Source organism: Paramisgurnus dabryanus, chromosome 6, assembly GCF_030506205.2.
Source record: "Paramisgurnus dabryanus chromosome 6, PD_genome_1.1, whole genome shotgun sequence".
In the NCBI taxonomy this organism is placed as follows: Eukaryota; Metazoa; Chordata; class Actinopteri; order Cypriniformes; family Cobitidae; genus Paramisgurnus; species Paramisgurnus dabryanus.
In genome coordinates, this window is record NC_133342.1 from 3,790,697 (window position 1) to 3,811,862 (window position 21,166).

At 38.3% G+C, this 21,166-nt stretch overlaps 2 protein-coding genes across 5 annotated transcripts in view; both read left to right on the plus strand.

Moving 5' to 3' along the window:
- kcnab1b (potassium voltage-gated channel subfamily A regulatory beta subunit 1b) overlaps positions 1 to 4,694 on the plus strand; it is a 61,043-nt gene extending 56,349 nt beyond the window's left edge. For both annotated transcript variants that reach the window (XM_065262222.1, XM_065262223.1), the window contains exons 10-14: positions 262 to 382; positions 557 to 651; positions 2,186 to 2,306; positions 2,966 to 3,054; positions 3,525 to 4,694. In XM_065262222.1, the coding sequence (XP_065118294.1) occupies positions 262 to 382; positions 557 to 651; positions 2,186 to 2,306; positions 2,966 to 3,054; positions 3,525 to 3,614 (516 nt within the window). In that variant the 3' untranslated portion in view covers positions 3,615 to 4,694. The remainder of the gene's footprint in view (positions 1 to 261; positions 383 to 556; positions 652 to 2,185; positions 2,307 to 2,965; positions 3,055 to 3,524) is intronic.
- Positions 4,695 to 5,471: 777 nt separating this feature from the next.
- Positions 5,472 to 20,625, plus strand: pask (PAS domain containing serine/threonine kinase). Of its 3 annotated transcripts, none has more exons than XM_065262296.1 (20): positions 5,472 to 5,883; positions 6,256 to 6,445; positions 6,561 to 6,760; positions 8,157 to 8,324; positions 8,507 to 8,641; positions 9,292 to 9,426; positions 9,731 to 9,884; positions 11,150 to 11,334; positions 11,441 to 11,540; positions 11,614 to 11,715; positions 11,803 to 11,977; positions 13,686 to 14,602; positions 15,901 to 16,076; positions 16,190 to 16,345; positions 16,581 to 16,706; positions 16,807 to 16,941; positions 17,588 to 17,787; positions 19,303 to 19,436; positions 19,538 to 19,681; positions 19,985 to 20,625. In XM_065262296.1, exons 2-20 carry the CDS (start codon positions 6,283 to 6,285, stop codon positions 20,167 to 20,169), a joined length of 3,690 nt encoding a protein of 1,229 aa, XP_065118368.1. In that variant the 5' UTR covers positions 5,472 to 5,883; positions 6,256 to 6,282; the 3' UTR covers positions 20,170 to 20,625. The 3 variants fall into 3 exon arrangements, with proteins under 3 accessions (XP_065118368.1, XP_065118369.1, XP_065118370.1); XM_065262297.1 differs by having other exon boundaries at positions 6,259 to 6,445; XM_065262298.1 differs by lacking the exon at positions 11,614 to 11,715.
- The last annotated feature ends 541 nt before the right edge of the window (positions 20,626 to 21,166 follow it).

A 21,166-nucleotide genomic window follows, 5' to 3' on the forward strand; every position in this document is an offset into this window, starting at 1 on the left:
AAAATACCGAACTTGTCCTTTAAGTAATGTTAACACATACAACCTTATTGTGAAGTGTTACCATGATATTTATTTACACTTTCAGCCTTTCCAGTTTTTTTTTTTTTTTTTTTGCTCTGTTATACTTGTACATGTTACATTATTGTAAGGATGCATTGTCTTGGTGTCCAAAATTGGGGGATGATTGGATACTGATGGAAAAAATTAGATTTAAGTCTGTTTGTCCCTCTCTGTCTCTCTCTCTCTCTCCTTCTTTCCCAGGAGGCGTACTCTGTAGCAAGGCAGTTTAATCTTATTCCTCCTGTGTGTGAACAGGCAGAGTATCATTTATTCCAGAGGGATAAAGTAGAGATGCAGCTGCCTGAGCTTTACCATAAAATAGGTGAAAGTACACAAACACACTAAAAATATGTACTATTGTGCGGACTTAGAGGCCCACCGAAGGGCAATCTGAGCAACTCCATAGCGCCTTACATATTTTTACACAGTTTTTATGCCCACATACAGAAAAACATGCATGATTACCCACTTAATTGACTTTTCACTTGTATTTTAGGGGTTGGTGTTGTATCATGGTCTCCGCTGGCCTGTGGTATCATCACAGGGAAGTATGAGAACGGCATCCCAGAATCCTCCAGGGCATCTCTGAAGGTACTTGGCTTTTATAACAGAAGCATCATACCTCCAAAACAGAAGGATGAAGATCTGTGGAGTTAAAAGCTGATATAGAGACTTGTGAAAAAAAATTAGACCAGAAGCTCAACAAGGTCAGTAGGACCTTGTACAACGTACTGTAAGTGCCTGATGTGATTCAACATCTATTTTTTTCGTCGACTGAATACAGACAAACACATAAGCGTATTTTTATCGAGATTTACATCGATCTGATGAATCCAGGCCATATCCTGCAAATAAAACCATGATTCAACTCAACCTGACACATATATCAATCTGGACCGTAAAGAATGTTTTTTAAGGACTAAAAAATGTACTCTTTATTTGCAATTCACATTCATAAGATTCACTTAACTCTTTCCCAACCATTGACGAGTTATCTCATCAATTAAGAGAATACATTTGCATAAAAAAGTGTTCTTGATGAATTTTTATGTTAATCTTTTAATCTTGTTTTCAGAAAAAAATATCTAAAAATTCTTACATTAAAGGCTCTCTAAGCGAATCTGCGAGACGTTAGTTATTGTTGACGTTTGAACTGTTTTCAAACAGACGGAGCGTAGTTAACTCCTCCCCCTCCCTTTCGTGCTTTCATGAACGCGCCCAACCCCCGCCCCCAAATCCTTTTTGTCGTTTATTGGCTGGAATACTTTGTTTTGTTTTGTGATGCTAGGTTTGGCCACTATGTTGATATTGCCGTTTGTGAGCCTGGGCTGTCTACAGAGATCACGTTTTTTTACACTTTGATCAGCAGACAGGCAGCAAGCAGATAGTGAGGAGATGTTTCCGGTATGTAATAAAAAATGTTTTATGGTCTAAAACGCTTCAATTCGCTTAGAGCGCCTTTAAGATGTATTGATGAGCAAAATGACCTAGGAAAAAAACTCTTTAAGCGAATTTGTGCTTAAAACAATCGAAAAAATCTGCCAATAGAACAAGAAATTTTTTCTTGAATTAAGTGTTTATGAAAAAGTTAACTTATTTCAAGAAATTTTTCTTATTCCATTGGCAGATTTATTTATTTATTTAATTTTTTTTGCTTGTTTTAAACACTAATTTATTTAAAGTTAATATTTTTGTCTAAAAACTAGACTTATTTTGCTAGGTCATTTGTTCATAAAGAAAATACATCATAATTTAAGAATGTATAGATATTTTTACTGAAAACAAGACAAAAATACCAGGTAAGAAAGTCATTTTTTTTTAAGCAGAGAAAAAAATATAGATAGGATAAAAATCTTTTCCTGTTTTGCAGTTTGTTTGTTTGTTTATTGTTTGTTTGAAAGCAAAGGGTCTGTTCTTTCATTTGATATATTTGTATGTTTATATATTTTTAGAAGAAAATTTTCCTGGAAGGCATTTTGTGAAACTTTTGTGAAAATCACAAAAAATGCTGGCGGGCAACTTTTCAAAAAATGGCTGCGGGGAATGAGTTAAAAACAGATAATAGAAGCAGCTGTGTCAGACCAGGTTTTCTGTGTGAGGCTGTATCTCTCTTGTCCCTTTGCAGTCGTACCAGTGGCTGAAGGAGAAGATTTTGAGTGATGATGGCAGAAAGCAGCAGGCAAAGCTCAAGGAATTGACCCACATTGCTGAAAAGCTCAGCTGTACGCTGCCACAGCTTGCCATCGGTAGGTCAAAAGACTTTCACCCAGTCTCATTTAACTGTTACGGCATCACACGTATTATCACTGCCACACAGACTCCTGGGATTGCTCTGTGGATAAAGGGAATGAGCTATTTATTTATTTAGACACTGGTGCTGCATTGCATTATTTCCTTGATTTTTTTTATGTTTAGTAACCTTTATTTTAATTTTAATAATTTGCACATTTCCAAATTGAGGCATTTGGAAGAGACTTTATCTAAAATGAAATACAGTGCATTCAAGGTATACGCACTGTAAAAAAATCAGCATTTTTGTCAAATCAACATATATTTTTATGTTACTTTAACCTAAAAAATTAAGTTAAATAATTTCAGCTTGCTTTTATAAGTTATAGTATGTTGAATCGACTTGCAAAACCAAGTTGTTCAACTTCATGCTGCATTTTTTTACAGTGCATGGTTTATTCGTGTATGTTTTCCCTGAAGATCGAACTCATGAGCTTTTGCACTGCTAATGCATCGCTCTACCATTTTACATTTACATTTTATGCATTTGGCAGACCATTTTTTTCAAAGCGACTTAAAGTGCATTGCAAGGTATACAATTTTTATCAATTTGTGTGTTCCCTAGGTTCCCCAGCTGAGATTTTTTTATTGATCTGTTATCTGTGTCCTTTTTTAGCCTGGTGCCTTCGTAACGAAGGAGTTAGCTCGGTTCTCCTTGGGACCTCCAACCCTGCACAACTCACTGAAAACTTGGGTGCAATTCAGGCAAGAGATTTAAGAAGATATCTCAAATGAAACGTTATGTAGGCTGTAGCAGGCTCTGGTTGCTTTTAATGGGGACAAATCATGAAAATCTGACTTTTTCCATGTTTAATTGCTATAATTGGGTCCCCAGTGCTTAAATCAACCTAGAAAATGTGACAAAGATCAACCCAGTAACTTAGTTTTGGTAAACCATTCTCTGCAAGCATGTAAAAAATAGGTCATTGAAATTTGGCTCCCCTTGTGATGTCAGAAGGGGGTAATACCGCCCCTTAATCTGCACTATCCAACCACGGCACTGCCATTTAGTGTAAAGATCAGCTCATTTGCATTTAACAGGAAACACCCAAAATGTTGCTATGTACCAAAAATATCATGTAATCACTTTTCTCTGGTGCATATTCTTTAATGTTTAGGTATTTCATATGTGATTTGTGTTTCATTCAAATCGTGTTTTACATTCCCACCGACAGGTTCTTCCAAAGATCACCCCTAACGTGGCCTCGGACATCGACAAACTTCTGGGTAATCGTCCCCACAGTAAGAAAGACTACCATCATTAGGCCTTTCTGTGAATCCGTATGCCTTGCGACTCAGGATCACGCGCCAGCCCTCTTGTGTCAGCGGGTGTCCCACCATCGTGTGTCTATCTGAACCTCTTCTTCAGAGATCCATCGTTGCTGTTACCGTAGAAATGCTAAAGTGTTATGCATGCTTCTGTTCAACCCAGACCTGAGCTCAATCTTGTGTAAAGATCTCTGTGTAGACACACCTAAAAAAGTGAAGCACAGAAGCGACTGGACACCTTGGTCCGTGAAATTATGCATTCAGATATTCATCACCCTTACGTGCCAAAGCAAACCCTGGTCTTGACCTTTGACTTCTGGACATGCAATCTGAAAAGGACAGAGGTAAAGGGGTAAAATGACGGACTCTTATAAACAGTATATGTGAGCGATGTGGAAGTGCTTTTTATTAAGGCACTCGGCTCTCGGTGCAAGCATAAAACTTTAAGGAGTTGTAAAAGTGGAGTTGAAGTATAGTGTCGCTTCGATTCGCTCTCATACTTTGTTTATATTGGTCCTGCTTACTTTAAAAGTCAGTTGACGTGAGGTAAAAGAAATAATTTGCATATCATGCTGAGAATGTAAAAATGAAAAACTGTGATGTATGATAGCGCAGCATGTAGAGTTGCGTGCAAGCTGTGTGGATTGGTGAAGAAAAACGTGTTGGAGTTAAAGCCATCAGCAGCATATTCAGCTGTTACTGTGTTACATGTTCTGCATTTTGTCTCAAACGTCTCTCAAAGAGCACAATACTGTGTATGTAATCCCTGATATTTGCGATGTGTAATTTGTTCCATGATTTTATTTTATTCCCACTGGTCTTGATGAATATTATAAGTAACATAGTTTGTATTATGCTTTTTTTAGTGATACAAGCGTTTTACTGTATTCAGTGACACTGGTTAAAGACATGCTTGCTGCTGTATTTGTATTTCAACTGCTAAGCAGTAAATACAAAGGGTGATAGTTATCCAGTCCAATAGAGATGAGGTCAAAATGTTTACAAACTTGAAAATGAGGCTGTTATTTATTGCATTGTGCAGAGTGCTTTAACATCGAAATAAAATGTGCATCTCATGTTTTGTATTTTTTTTATTTCTATTTAAATAATGATATTTCTCAGATTTGACCATTTTTATTGTAATGCTACATTATTGTGATAGCTACAATAAAATTGCAGTAATAACCTATAAAATGTGTGCTAGAGTTAAAAATGATGAAAAGCAATTAATAGTTTCAGGTTTTATGTCAGTGACATGTACATTATAAACACCGGAGGTGTATAATACTTAAGTATTTTAGTTACATTTTCCAAGCATCTGTGCTTTGTCAGAGTGTTTGTCTTGGATAAAAATGTATACTTTTCTTTACTAAAAAATGTTCACTACATTCTAAAGCATAGAATCAAACTGTGTATTCATTATATATTGCATATTAAAATTTATTTAATACCTAATTACATACAAATTGTGTACTTTTACTTTCTTGAGTAAAAGTACGAAAATAATTTTTACTTAAGTAAAAGTACAAAAAAGTTACTAGATGTTTAATGTACTTAAATCTAAATCAAAAACTTGAAATTATGAAATGAAGTGGAGTACAAATTATGATAATATGTCCAAAGAAAAACACTAACAAAATACGAATAATTGAAAATTTACTTTTATGTAGAAAGTTAAAATACTTTAGTACTATACAACTCTGCCTTTTACAAAGCTAAAGTATAAATAAAACACTGAATAACGTAAGGCGTGTTCAACTTAATGCTGCGCTGCGCAGGCTTGCCCGTCTATGACATCAGAGTATCGCAATAGCGATTCAAAATCTTCGCGTTTGGATTTGATCTCGCGATAATTCTACGCAGACGATTAGTCTGCGCAGAGCTGCATCAAGTTGAACACGCCTATAAACACTTCAGCACTCTGTACGTCTCTATAGAAACTACATGACGAGTTCCGCCCACCAACGTTTTCTATTGGATAAAGTCCCTGTCAAGTTTTAAAATCGCTCGTTTTCATTGGCTCCTACCCTCTCGTCACCTTATTTCGATTCCATACGCGCCAAACATTGTAGGCCATGATAAATTTGACGCAAGCGCTCCAAACGACATGTTTACGACCATACTGAACCGAGTGTCCTAATTTGTAGAGCAACGCTTTGATTTATTCGTTTTAATTGTTATATTTAGCCTTTTTAGAGCAAAGAAGAAAACCGTATCTCCGTCTCCAAGGCAGCAGGAAGTAAACGGAAAGCAACCGTGTGCTAGGTGAGTGACGAAGCTTATAATCACATAACGAATCGCGTTACGTTATATAACTAGTCGTGCGGTAACGTTATATTTATACGACCAGTTGTGTGAAGTGTGCTCTCGGTTGATTTGTCTCATATGATAACGTTGGTCTAAGAGCAATATAATTTATCCTTTTTTAACAAATACCCTTATGAATCGCTTAACTTACCATTAAAATATTACTAAATCTCTTTGTTGTGTGTTATGGGCTTCATTCCGGTAGTGTTTTACTGTTAAACATCTGCCAAATACATCCCACCAGTAGAACCCACATATTACCATTAGACCATTTATAGTTTCCATTCAAACCAATACAATTCCTATTATAACCTATAAATAATCTCTCAGCAGGACATTTGCATAGTGCATGCTACGATGTGGCTGAGACGCGACCGGAGGATCACCCCCAGGGGTGACAGTTTGTGTGTTGCTGATGCTGACTATATTACCGGCAGTCTGATGAAGAGTGATTCCTTCTGCATGAATCAGTCCTTCCCCTCCGCAAGGAACTGCACTTTAAATCCCCTGGATGCAACAGGTGGGTCAGAGTCAGCTGACACTGAAGTGGTTTAAAATAATAAGTTTGCAATGTATTTGCAAGCAGTACGATGTTCACGGGTTACAAACCACTTGTTTGTTTTCTTTTCCAAAAGATGATTTTAATGTTGGCACATCGGTGGCCATGAGGAATCTTCAGATATCGGATCTTCAAGACTCTCACCCTGTGGCCCAGCAGATTCCTGTGTTTGAGAGCTCTCTGCTTAAACGGCTTACATGTGGTGCCCCAGAGAATTGTGGGATAGCTCTTAATCCAAGCACAGCAAACCTGTCCATTATCCGCAACACAGCACAGGTATCGGACGACTAAGATTGTCCTTAAACAGTTTATTTAGACTTTGACTATATTTTCTGTAACTGGGTCAGTGACAAAAACGGATTGGCAAGATGAGAAATCCAAAAAAACTTGTTTTTAAAGCACGCATCAGGTTTATTTCAATGCACAGTGTACACTCACCTAAAGGATTATTAGGAACACCTTTTCAATTTCTCATGAATGCAATGGTGTAATGGTGTGGGGGATGTTTTCTTGGCACACTTTAGGCCCCTTAGTGATAATTGGGCATCGTTTAAATGCCATGGCCTACCTGAGCATTGTTTCTGACCATGTCCTTCCCTTTATGACCACCATGTACCCATCCTCTAATGGCTACTTCCAACAGGATAATGCACCATGTAACAAAGCTCGATTCATTTTGGTTTTGTACTGTACTAAAATAGCCCCCACAGTCACCAGATCTCAACCCAATAGAGCATCTTTGGGATGTGGTGGAATGGGAGCTTCGTACCCTGGATGTGCATCCCACAAATCTCAACTGCAAGATGCTATCCTATCAATATGGGCCAACATTTCTAAAGAATGCTTTCAGCACCTTGTTAAATCAATGCATAGAACATACATAGAATCAAGGCAGTTCTGAAGGCGAAAGCAGGTCAAACACAGTATTAGTATGGTGTTCCTAATAATCCTTTAGGAGAGTGTATTTATGTTAATTTTATGCAAGATAAAATTACATTTGCACCATTTTTATGAAAGTTAAGACTGAATGGACCTGAAAATGTCAAATGGTGTAACCGGCAATTGTGCCAAAGAAAGAGAAATATTACATATTTTATCCACCTTGATGGCATGTAAGCGTAATCATAAAAAAATGTAAATATAATTATTTCTAAATGTAAATTTTAATGCGTTCTTGTAATTTGTCCTGACATATGCTGAAAACAGCTCTGTTTTCTAAATAATCTTTTACAAAAATGGTGTAACCGCCAATTGTGCCAAAGAATGAGAAATATTGTATTTTAACCACCTGTAAGCGTAATCATCAAAAAAAAAATTTTTATGAATATATTTTCATATAAAAAAAAACTAGTTATACCAATTGACACAGACTGGTTACACCACATTGACATTTTTGCATTTATCCACCAAATACTTTTCAAAATGAAATAAAACCAGAAATTTAAGACTTGGTGCTCAAAAAAGATAATGTATGCAAGTAATCTGCAAATTTATTTTGAGATTTTAACCTTTTAACATTTAATTGAACCATACCAACACAAAATAATTAACGTCACGTCATTGACCCAACTACAGTATATTTTGTATTGTTGATACTTCTGTTGCTTTAGTGCTACATGGGTTAAAACCATATTCGATTCAATAAAAGCATATTTTTCTCTTTTTTTTTAAGGTTGTGGATGCCAACGATTATGCTTGTAAGCTATTTGAGTGTGCATATAGCGATTTGATTGGCCAGAAGCTGACCTCTCTCCTGAGAGCCAATCAGATACTAGAGGAGGTCCTGAAGGAGGATACTCTCGATTCCACTGGGAACCTTGTTTCCGTTTCTGCGAAAGTGGTATGAAGCCTTATCTCCAAAGGAAATTAAAACAGCAATTCACTTGGCTGTCACTACCCCCTTCCCCCCATGAATATTTAATTTCATTCACACTGCCATTTATAATCAATTGCCCTAATCTCTGGCTTTTGCGGTGTTGGATGTGACGATCATTAATAAAACCACCTCATTCTGTCTGGCAGGTGACTGCAGTGAGTTTAGCAGGTGCAGAATTTCCTGTTTCTGTGTGTGTTCAGACGCCCAAACAGCCACAGGTTGTTGAGCTTCTCCTGGAGAAAGTGGAGAGGATCACTGCGCACGTGACTTTCACGCAGAATGTGAGGTTTTTTATTTCACCTTATTCATGTTCCTGTATTTAAAAGGCCAATATTATGCCTATTTTTACAAGATGTAATATAAGAGGTGAATATGTCTTTGAAGTTTCAGCTTAAAATACCCCACAGATCATTTGGTATAGTATATCCAAAATCCCCCTGTTTGGTGGAAGTGCTGTTTTTATGCGTGTACCTTTAAATGCAAATAAGCTACAGCTTTTGGTTAAAAATAGATCTGATTCCTGTGACTACAGTCTGAGACAATAGTATCTTTAGCCGTGTTCGTGCTACAACGTGCTTATGAACACATTAAAAGAAAAGCTTTTGGGTAAAGTCAACCAGTTAGTCAGTGGCTGTGGGTGGAGCTTTGTTAGTGTGACATCACATTAACAAAAGAATTAAAAACGGCATGTTTGTTGAGACTGCTCTGGTTTAAAAGGAATTAAAAAGGAGTAGTGAATGATTTTTTTTCATTGTAAATTTGTTGTGTTCACACACTGCCAATGCACATTTATGTCCAATCACCTTGTAAAAGTGGATTTTGCATAAATGGACCCTTTAACATGTATTGAACTGGCAGAGCATCCCTTCAAATGAAAGTTATGTAACTGCTAAGTGGTCCAGAAAAATTCAAGTCTCTTCTGTTTCTTCAGGGAGGAATTCTGAGTTGTGATCCCACTTTTGCCCATCTCCATGGTTATCACACTGCCGAAGAACTTACAGGCCTGTCAATCATGGCTCTGATGCCATCACTACAGATGCCATTCCACTGCAGGACAACTCCTAAGGTTAGGCGTCATCAAAAAAAACCCCAACACGGACACAATGGTCTGAGTTTGGGACGGGACTATGTGTTGGTCCAATTAAAAGCTAATAGTGGAATAATTTGGCAGGTTTGTTAAAAGAAATAGCTTAAATTTAAGGTAGCTACAACACAAAACAAGCAGATATAAATAAATAATGCAAGAAGTGGGATTTCAGATTTTCTTCGCTTCATAAGAATGCCAGCTTTATTGTTTTTCTTGCTTAGTGATACTTTCTGCTAAAGCAACACTAAGGTACTTTTTAATAACAATTTTTTCTTGATCCCAGGTGTTGCGTGTACAGAGATTGCGTTTGCAGGACAAGACAGGTCTAGCAGTGCCTGCGTGTATCCGACTGCATGCTGCTGTGTCCTGTGGAAGATCAGCGCATCCAGAACACTCTGACATCGGCAGCTCTCGACGGCTCAGTCGGACACCATCAGGTCAGTCCTCCCTTTCTTTACCCTCGTTTATTGCAGAGTACGAAAAAGAGTTTTACTAACGTAGACATTTTCACTGGTCTTATATTAAAGTAGCATTCTTATTTTCATGTAATATTAAGTTTAGACAAAAATTTAGTTGGGTCTAATTTAGTTTTGTGTAACCAGACTTTCATAGTGCTAAACCAACTCTCATATGGTGCTTTTCCATCGCATAGAACCCCACGGTTTGGTTTGGGTCAGCTCACTTTGGCTTGGTTAGCTTTTCCATTGAGTTTAGTAACACTTAGGATTATAGGCGTGTTGTTATATTTGCGCTGCCTAATGCTGTGACATCATACATGTGAGAACGTCGTTGTACATTCCCATACATTCATTTATTACTTTTTAATAAATAATTTTGTGTGGCTTAATAGTCAGGCCACACAAAATTAAAACTGACCACCAAAAATAGATGTTTGCACATCGTGTTTTTCACTACCTCTGTCTCAAATGACAGTTTCTGTACAAACACCCGTGGCGTCAGTCGGCACGCTCCGCTGAGCCTCATTTAAGTTGCATTTAAACGTATATGTGAACGTGCACGCCACAAAATGCAAGTCTGGAAAAAAACTGTTATGGTGTTCCTGATTCTCAACCTGTGGATGTTTTCCATCGCTAAAAGTGAGTTTGGGAACTTATAGCAGAGCACAGATGACAACATGTTTGCTCGAGACCGCGCAAGCTAGCATGAAGGTAAAGTTAATCTTTTACATTATTAGCGATGACGCTGGTAGTGATGATTCTCTCAGACCAATCAGTGATCTACAGGGTTTTCACGTCACGTTTTTGTATCAGCTCGGGTCGCTTGGAACCCCAACCGAGGTGGTACTAAAAAAAGTATCATATTGCACCCAGTGGAAAAACTCACAAAAGTAAGCTAAACCAAACCGTGGGGTACTATGCAGTGGAAAGCGCCAATACTGAAGGTCTGGGAACCATGGCCGTTTAGGGGCCATATGACTGACGCGTAAAGCAACCAATCGTGTTTCGCTTTCTGCCCACAGTGCAAGGGGGTGACCCCTAAGGCTGAGATTGCTAATCAGTCTTACTTTACGAATTCAAACAGTTATCACCAATCTTGAAAGAAATTAGATGATCAAGTTGTAAGACTAAGCAGTTTTTGCAATGGGCTACTATTATGCTTCTAGCCGTGGATCTAATTCATTCATCCTATATTGTTTTTGGTTCAGTATGATCATTGCCCTGGCATCCTTGTTTTTTTGAAGGTGGTAAATCAGCTTCTGGTGATGTCCTATCCCCCAGCTCAGGTGTACTTTACTCGGGGTCGGTGTGTGTGTTTGCTCCCAGTACCTGTCTTCTAACACTTCTGCCCAATGGCACCATTCACACTGCCAACAACATCTTTAGTTTCCTTCTACTCGGATACAACAGCCAGCAGCTGGTCGGCAAGGTACAGATGCTATGAAATTTACTATGACATTTATGACATATGCAACTTGAATTCATTCACCTTTAAATAAGATCTGCATGTCTTCCATGTCCACCTGTATTTGTAGACCATCACGTACCTGATACCAGCATTTTATGAGCGAGTTCGTTACGGGAATCAAAGCAATGACTGTGAATCTCATCTACATGACACGTCCAGCCCCACAGGTACAAAGCCTTCAGGAGGAAACACGTTTATTTAGCTTTGACGTTGTGCTGAAATCCCCCTCCTTTCCTTTAGATCCTTGTAGATGTTCTGCTAGTGCTAAATGTCAACCCGTCAATGCTCTAACTCTCTTAACTGATGTTAATGCAACAAAAGATGACCAACAAGACACTTGTAGTAAGTTTAGTTTTTTAATTGCTGCTTTAATTTAAATGCTTAAATAATATATGCATTTGATAATAGAAACATCAAAATATCTTTTAGATCCAAACACAGTGCTTGCTGGAGACAGTGTGATGGTACATCTGGCCATAAGGAAGAGAGCAGGTCTCGGGAAAGGGAAGCGGATCTTTACTGGGACCAGTGCTAAATTGGAGAAGGAGGGCAGCGTCCCATCAACCATGACCTCACCTGCTGTCACTTCCACACCAATGAATGGGTAAGATAATTCTCTTATTTAGGGATATTCAGTATTGAAGTAGTGTACTGTATTTTTACAATACTGTACTGTTTTGTTATATGACCTACAGCTCAACTGGTAGAGCTTGATGCCAGCAATTCCACGAGAACATGCGAACTTTGTAAGATTCACAATAAAATAAGGTTTAATTTGTACATAAATATTTGTAGGAGATGCCTTTTTAAATCTTTATTGGCCTGGTCGATTATCGGTGCCGATATTAAGTATTTTTTATGGTTATCGGCATCGTCATTTTAAATTGCATTTTTAAATACACTATTTTTATTTAATTCACAAGTCTGGCATTTTATATGTTGCTATTATTATTAATATTAAAGAGATATTGTCAGAGCCGCACTTACAATTACAAGTTCAGGTGCTAGGAGTCCATGGCGCGTGCATTCAGGTCCGAGCAAGAGTCCATGTGCGTGCAAGAAAGCTCTCTCGTGCAAAGAGAAGCCCACAAACCATCTCATGCTAGGAAAGCACACAATGCGCATGTTAATGTGAAATTTTGATGATGATGATAATAATAATGACAATTGCCAACAGTCTAAGTAAAGCCCGCTATTAGTGATATGTCTGACGATTGTTGATACATGATACTATAGACTATCGACACAACCCTATTAGGCACACTGTTGATGGTATACATTAACTTCCACAGCAGGAAAACCAAATTTTGGTTTGAACTATCCCTTTAATGTTATAAACCAGGGGTTCTCAAAGTCCGGACTCCGGTCCGGATCCGGACCCGACGGGAACTTGATCCGGACCCGCGTCCACTTCATATTACAAGTGCATTTATTTCTATGTGATTGCTAAATGTGTGCATTTGCTACTTTACAAATGCATATTAAACTTGTAAAACATTCGTTTCGTTTTTTTCTTCTTAGATTTAAGAGTATTCCTGGTCAGAAAATAAAACGAGTTATTTAAAAATTTCCTGTGTAACGCTGTAGTCATCACACGAAGATATTATGCACAGCTACTTCATGTACTACGGCTTTTGATCAGTCCTTACCAATCACTGTTGGTTTGAGTCGTTTAAAACATGCATTTAAAAAAGCAACACTCATCAAACATAATATTATACATATTCTTTATTATCATGAAAATACCTGAAAAAGTTTGAAGAACAGTAATATAAATATATCCTTAAGACATTTCCTGGAGCTCCGTGTTTCTAGTTCTTCGTCTGCAGCGCATAATAAGTTTCTGCCCGAAAGCGCCCCCTGGCTTTTGGATGTAGCGGCATTTCACAGTAATTCATTGAGAAGGATAGTAAGCTTATCAGCCAATTTATAAGTGCACCCCTAATTTAGGTCTGTGTCTCTGCCTACCACCCACACTTTTATTTGCCATGGTTTATGCATCTGATGGAGAACAAACTGTGCCATTTCTCTAATTAGGTTGCTCTGTATTTTGCACCTGGTTACTTTTGGCATATTTCTTGTGTTTATGTTTAAAACATTATTTTTACTTTAAATGCAAAATACACTTATGTTTTTCCCCAAACTATTTGTGTTGATTTGTTATATAAACAAATGATTAACATAAAGTTTTTCCGGACCTATGTAAATGATGAGAATTCAGATTTGGACCTTTGAATGTAAACTTTGAGAACCCCTGTTATAAACAGTTCTCCAATTTTGTGTATGTTTGTTTGTAATTCTGTTGGTCTTAGGTTGGATGATACTACAGACCTTTGCGAACAGATTGTAGCCCTGTCCACAAGGGTGTCCGAGTCTGACTCTGCAAACTCCACCAATGCTCTGCTACAGACCTTTGCTCTCGTGGAGTCCCTGGAGGTCCACAAAACCTGCCCCTCTTTCTCTGCTTGTGGTGGCCCATCAGGGCAAGATGCCTCCAAGGCACCTTTTAATCAAAAACTTTCAAACCCAGACTCTAAAGTTCCTCCAAATTCACCACACCCTGAATCTCATAATCAGTCCTGTCAGTGCTCCGAGCAGGCCCAGCTTAATGACTCCAGCTTTGAAGTGATTTCCCTGGGCAGTGGGTCATCATCTGGATTCTGTGAGAAGCTAGTGGGTGGTTCCGGTCCAGAAAAGCTTGATGAGTCTCAACAGGGACGTCACCTTGCAGAATCTGGGAGCTGCTTCCTGGACCTGAACTCTAATGGAGACGAAATTGTTCATGGCTTGTCGGAGATGAACCTGAATGAGAGCATTGAGATCCCAGATGTCCCTGTAGATCTCGACCATTCGTTGACCTCTTGTGATACTGCTGAACTTCTGCGTACCCCTTCACCCTTCATTGTGGAATCGGACACGGAGGTTGAAGATAGGATCTGCTCGGAAGAAGAGGCCACAGACGAAACTGCTCAATCATCGAAAGATCAAATACACGATGCAAGCCCTCAGCAGAAGGCTCTAGAACAACCAGCACGAACACATCTGGAACATTGGAACCCATCTTCAGTAGGTGTCGTGGGGCGTGTTCTAGATCTCCGGAGGAGTGGTGGATTGATGTTGCCAGGTGACGCCCCTGCCACCTCCACCCCTAAGAAGGCTCAGTCAAACTCTCTTATTCCAGACGGCAGGTTTCATGTCACCTGCTACCACAGAGATGGTACTCCAATCGGTATGTCAACTCACCTGGCTTACAATGAGCACACAGATATCAGCCTGAATTTTATTCTTTTAACTCTTTCCCCACCAGCGTTGTTTTTAAATATGTAATCAAACAATATTTATAATGAAAGAACCAGGGTTTCCCGCAGAAAATGTGTTAGATAAGGTGGTACGGTTGGGTGGGGGTTCAGTTCCGGGGGGCGTGGCAATCAAAGGGGTGGGGCGTATTCATAATGATGAAAATTAAAATATTTTTATTAAAAACACTTAATTTTGAAGAAACTATGACAGAAAATAAACACATACTAGATTATTAATGACATATGTTTTTAACAGACACCTCTAATGGGAATAGCTGCGTGATGAAGTGAAACTAAAGGGTTAATAAACACAAACTGAAGCAGATGTTGTAGAACGGCTGGGAACGATAGCGTAAAGATTGTAAAAACTGATTATTTACCACTATTAATTACGTTATCTTAAAGGAGGGTAACTACTGTAGCATGTAAATGCACATAGACAATCAACAGTTATATCGAATCAACAGGCATGTGAAACCTAGCCAGCAGGTTGCTCAAACAACAAAATCACCAGCTAACTTACTTTAAATTTGCAAGAACTATAGACTAATACAATAACAGGCTTAAATAAACCCAAAACATAAGTCCACTTACAGTTCTCACGGGCACGTGTTTTATCAACTGGCTATCCTCCAGACAGTGACAGCCTTTTTTTGGACCACCTAGTTAAGGCGGTAGTGTTTTTCCAGCTAAGGGGGCCGCCCGAACTGCAAAGTGCTGCGGGAAACCCTGAAGAACGGATTCTTCTTTTAAACAAAAGGACTTTTGTTAGCTTTCAGATTCAGAACGATGATCAAAACATACACAATGTTTTTACTGTTTTTGGATCAGTAGATGCTTCAGTGTTTTATAAGCTGGGTAAGAGTGCCACCTAGTGGACTATAGCGGAAATATGGTTTGCCGTTAAATCTCGTCATTGGCAGGGAAGCGTTTTTCTTAATTGACTAGAACTCGTCAATGGTGTAAAAGATTCGATAGCTTCGATTTTAATATTTCTCCTACATTTTAAACAATGAGAAAACCTATCAACAAGTAAAATAAAAAAACAAGTAAAGAAAGTAGACTATATCAAAAAAGTAGCCCTCCAGATTGTTTTATCCATTGTGGTAGCCCTTCCTCACAAAAAGGTTGGAGACCCCTGGTGTAGATCAGTGTTGCTGCTTAGTGTTTTATGTTGAGTTATTTGCACTTAAAGTTTTTGTTTTTCCCTCTCTCTTTGTATGTGTAGAGGTTCTGTGTGATGTGCGGCAGGCATCCTTATCCAATGACCGTTCTCTGTTCTGCCTGTGGCTAAGTGGGAGTCATCTTTTGCTCCATCATCAGGAGGCACTACAAAGCATGATGTCTCCAACTGGGAGGACAGGAGCCCCAGAACAGGAGCCATTTGCCTACAGCTTTGCTGAGGTGATGTGAAACAGTTTGGCATGGATTTTGTATCTTTAGGTGTTGTTTACCAGATTAGTGGCTGTACTTTATTCTTTCTGAAGGGCCTGCTATGTCTCTTTCTTTTTAATCAGGCAATCCGTTCTGATGCCCTGCGTTCTTCTGTGGACCTGGAGCATTCCCGAGCATGCGAGGGTCAGTTTGAGGAAGAGTATCGTCCAATGCGCTCCATCGGAAAGGGAGCCTTTGGCTTCGTCTGGCTTGCTTCAAGACGGAAAGACGAACAGGAAGTCAGTGACTCTATGGAGCTATTTTCATCAAACTATATAGCCAATAACTGAAAATCAGATAGTCACTATATAGTATATTTAAACTTTTGTAGTGTGTTGCTTGAGAAAGCTGGTACTGAGATGTTGTATCTCTTTTTGTAGTTTGAGAAGTGTTGTAGTGGGTTTAAATCTCAGAGAGGAAAAATTGTCCGTCAAATTCATAAAATGTAACACAAAATCTTTTGCCCTCTCTCAGGTGGTTGTGAAGTTCATCAGGAAAAGTGCAGTGGTGGGTGAATGTTGGGTAGATGATCCTGATCTGGGTCGGGTCACTCAGGAAGTATCCATACTAGCTCGTCTGCAACACCCCAACATCGTGAAGGTATATTAAGAAATTAATGCTCAATTTTGGTTTCTGTATTATCTGGTCACAACGTTGTAATAGTCAGTGTTTGTCATAAATTGATGGTTTGTCACTTCAGGTGCTTGAGATATTTGAGAATGAGGGGTTCTTCCAAATGGTTATGAAGAAACATGGGGACGGGCTCGACCTGTTTGAGTTTATCGATATGCAACCGAGACTGGATGAACCTCTTGCAAGTTATATTTTCAGACAGGTGAGAAATATGATTTGTTATTTAAAAAAGACATATCATGAAAATCTGACTTTCCATGTTCAAGTGCTATAATTGGTTCCCCAGTGCTTCTATCAACCTAGAAAATTTAAAAATTAACAACCCAGTAACTTAGTTTTGGTAAACCATTCTCTGCAAGCATGTGAAAAACAGGTAATTGAAATTTGGCTCCCCTTGTGATGTCAGAAGTGGATAATACCGCCCCTTAATCTGCACTATTCAACCACGCCAATGCCATTTAGTGCAGAGATTTGCATTTAAAAGGATACCTCAAACCTACAAAGTGGCAATTTTAACATGCTATAATAAATTATCTATATGGGATTTTGAGCTAGAACTTCACATACATACTCTGGGGACACCAAAGACTTATTTGGCATCTTTAAAAAAGTCTTGTGAAATGTCCCCTTTAATCATTTAAAAAAATTCATTCAAAATAGAAAGTAGTCGAAGGTAATTGTCTGATACTTTAAGCTTTTGAGTTTGTTTCTGCTGCTAACCCATAACATCATAATGTTGTCCCAGGGAAGACACATATGGTTCACCATATACTTTAGCTTGAATGCACTTTAAGTCACTTTGGATTGAAGCGTCTGCCAAATTTGTAAATTCTTGTGTTTCTCCACAGTTGGTAGCGGCAGTGAGTTACCTGCGGGGTCAAAGAGTGCTTCACAGAGACATAAAGGATGAAAATATCATCATAAACTCTCAGTTTCACATCCAACTTATTGACTTTGGCTCAGCTGCTGTGCTGGAACCTGGACAGCTATTTTACACCTTCTGTGGGACTCTGGAGTACTGCTCACCTGAGGTGCTCCAAGGAAATCCGTATGTACTGGCACTTCCTGTTTGTCTGAACTGTAGATGTTTAGTGACTTTAGAAGAGTGTTTGGGAATGCAGGCTGTTTCTCAAACAGAAGGTTGAATCCTCCAGCGGTCGCATTTGTAGGCTGCGTACGTCTTTTTCAGAAAATTTACTCTTTCCACACCAGCGTTTAAAAAAAAAAGTTGCCAGCCAGTGCCAGCATTTTTCATGACCCTCTGCTTTAAAAAAAAAAAAAATTATCCTACCTTGAGTAGTTCTCTTCTTATCACCTCTGAAATATGGGTAGGTTTCTTCAAAAACACCAAATTTTGAGCAAAAAGCTGAGATAATTCCATTCATTTTTCTAAAGGACTTTTGATAGAGATCAGATTCAGATCAGATTCTTTCACGTGAGGCATTATTTCCAGGTTGTATAAGTTGTGGAAGGTGGATTATCCACCTGGTGGATAACAGCGGAATTGCGGAAAGCCGGAAATACTCGTCATTGGTAGGGAAGCGTTTTCTCTTAATTCACAAGTAAACTCGTCAATGGGGGGGGGGGGGGGGGGAGTTAACAAATATGAAGTTAATCATAAATAATTGTTGTATGTTTATGAATTGCGAATGTAGTGCTCAGTTAACTGAAATAAACAGGGTTCCCACGGGTCCTTGAAATCCTTGAAAGTTTTTGAATCTGGGGGGGTTCAAGGTCTTGGGAAGTTTTTGAAAATAAACATACATAGATACAGGTATTTGAAAGTGCTTGAATATATTTTATGCAAGAAGTTTTCTGGGAAAAAATCCGTATTATTCCTTGCGTAGTGTAGGATAACAAAATAAAAATTCTAGACTTTTTAAGCACACGTTCTAAACTGTTTACTTTAAATGCTTATATCTTCTGTATGTGAATGTTGATTCATACCAAAATGCTTTTTAGCATAGTTGTGTTTGACACGTGAAAACGTCTAAGGTTACGTATGTAGCTGTTGTTCCCTGAGAAGGGAACGAGACGCTGCGTCTCCCTTACCATACTTCCTGCGTCCCTGTAACCTTGTCTTAGGCAATATTTCAGATAGCGATATACTTCCTGACTCCGTCACCCTGTCTTTGTCATTAAGCCTCACCATTGGTTGAATTTGATATACGCATTCAGATGCACTTGGAGGCATCACCAAAGCCACTCCAACGAGTTCCCCTCGAGAGGAAACTGTAACAATGTATCTTAAAAGGTAACGCAATGTAACCTTGCCCTCACTTGAAATGTGTCCCCACACTTAGTCCTTGAATTTGAGGGTATTGGACCTGAAAAGTCCTTGAAAGGTCCTTAAATGTGAAGTTAACTAAGGTGTGGGAACCCTGAATAAACTAAGCTTGATGACGTATGCAGCCTGCGCATGCGACCTTCTGAGGATGCAGCCTTCTGTTTGACAAATGGACAGAATCTTAAAGCTGCAATCTGTAACTTTTGCCTCTCTGCTGCCATCTTAGTTTGAAACAAAAATTCACTAAAATTCATAAATTTTAATTTTTGTTTATAGGTACGAGGGTCCAGAGCTGGAGATGTGGTCTCTAGGAGTCCTCTTATACACTTTACTTTTTAGTGAAAATCCATTTTGTAGCGTGGAAGAGACCTTGAAAGCCCAGCTTAATCCTCCCTGCCAGATATCCACAGGTTTGGAGCCCAGCTTAAACAAAAAGTTTTTAAAAGACATGACTAATTTTCCAGTTTCTGGCTGTGTAACCAGTTGCTTTGTGGTTGTGTGTGTGTTGTAGAGTTGTATGGACTGTTGGCTGGTCTTTTGCACCCAGTCATTACTCAGAGAATAACACTAGAAGAGCTTATGGAGTCACCATGGTTACGGCAGCCCATTAACCTGGCGGAGTACTCGTGGGGAGAGGTCTTCGCCTCCAGCAACGGTAAGGGAGAAACCTCATATACCCAGACCCCCAAAGTTAACAAGTAGTAGATTACCTTTGTTAAAATTATAGCTAAAGCGTATCAAAAACTACACTGAGCTAAAGTTACTGTATAAAATGTCTACTATAAAATGTATACAATATGAACTACAGATCGACTGCCAAATATAGCGGTGATTTATGATTGTATAAAAAAAAAGATTAATCTAACTTAAATATTTTTGGAATGATGGAGCCAAAGCCAAAAAGCGTTACTTTGTGCCTTGCTCTTCCCTACTAAGCACCATCTTTTCCCACTCCCAGTGTCTACAGAGCGTGTTGAGTCCATCTCAGGTGTCCATCAGGCAGACATCTTCTACCTGGACCCTGACAACAACCAAAGCTCATTAGATGACACTCCTCTAGAGGATGAAGAAGATGATGAGGAGCAGAGGAGAACAATGACAGCGCTGCAGTCAGAGCTGTTAAAATATCTCACAGATGAGTGAGGAACCGTCCACCTGCTATCCATCATTTTTTTAAAGTCTCTATAGAGATCCTACCTGTACAGAAACAAAACAGCTTTATCTATATTTGGGGGACGGAATGGAAGCATTAAGGTTATTTATTATCGAATGTTATATCACCTGTCATAGTGTTTTAAAACATTTATTCTGTTATGTAGCAAGATCTCCCACTGATATGATATTTCACAGAAGGAAAACAGCAATGATTGTCCTGTTAAAACATATGGCACATGCACTGGACCTGGTTGAGGGTCAAATAATGTGTTTTTAGTTGTGTAAACAACTTGTTTTAGGTTGATTTTAAACTTTTTTTTAAATTATGAATTTTAATTATTTTTAAAATGTCTATATTTATCCTGTGAATAAATTGTTATTGGCAACACTTAAGTTTATAAGCTGTCTGTATCTTTGTTTCGATCTTTGCACTGGCTTTGTAAAGCCTCTGTCAATAACAAATGTCATTGAAATTTTCTTCAATAAAAATATTTGAAGTTAATGTTGTGGTTTTATTTCTTCACTGGATTAAATTAATAATTGTTGAAATTCGTTTAGTCGTTTAATTGAATGAAAAGAGGAGCATCCACACTGCAAAAAATAATTTTCAAGAAAAAATTATATTTTTCTCTTGTTATCAGTAAAAATATCTAAAAATTCTATAAAAAAAAAGAATAAATTCGAAACTATCAAATTTAAGTGGTTTTGTGCATAAAATAAGCAAAAAAATCTATCAATGGGGTAATTTTTTCTTGAATTTAGTTTTTAAGAAAAATTTTCAAGATTTTTTTGCTTACTCCATTCGCAGATTTGTATTTATTTTTTTGCTTGTTTTATGCACAAAATCACTTAAATTTGATATTTTTGATCTACAAACTAGACTTTTTTTCTTGGGTCGTTTTGCTCATCAAGAGAAAGCATCTTTTTATATTTTAACTGAAAACAAGACAAAAATACTAAGATTTTTTTTCTTGAAAATAATTTT

Bases quoted from the DNA above. Each gene is read 5' to 3' on its own strand.
- pask (XM_065262296.1), top strand. From the start codon at position 6,283: ATGTGGCTGAGACGCGACCGGAGGATCACCCCCAGGGGTGACAGTTTG. The intron at 8,325-8,506 runs GTATGAAGCCTT...TCTGTCTGGCAG, and splicing joins TTTCCGTTTCTGCGAAAGTG to GTGACTGCAGTGAGTTTAGC. The intron at 16,942-17,587 runs GTGAGAAATATG...GTTTCTCCACAG, and splicing joins CAAGTTATATTTTCAGACAG to TTGGTAGCGGCAGTGAGTTA.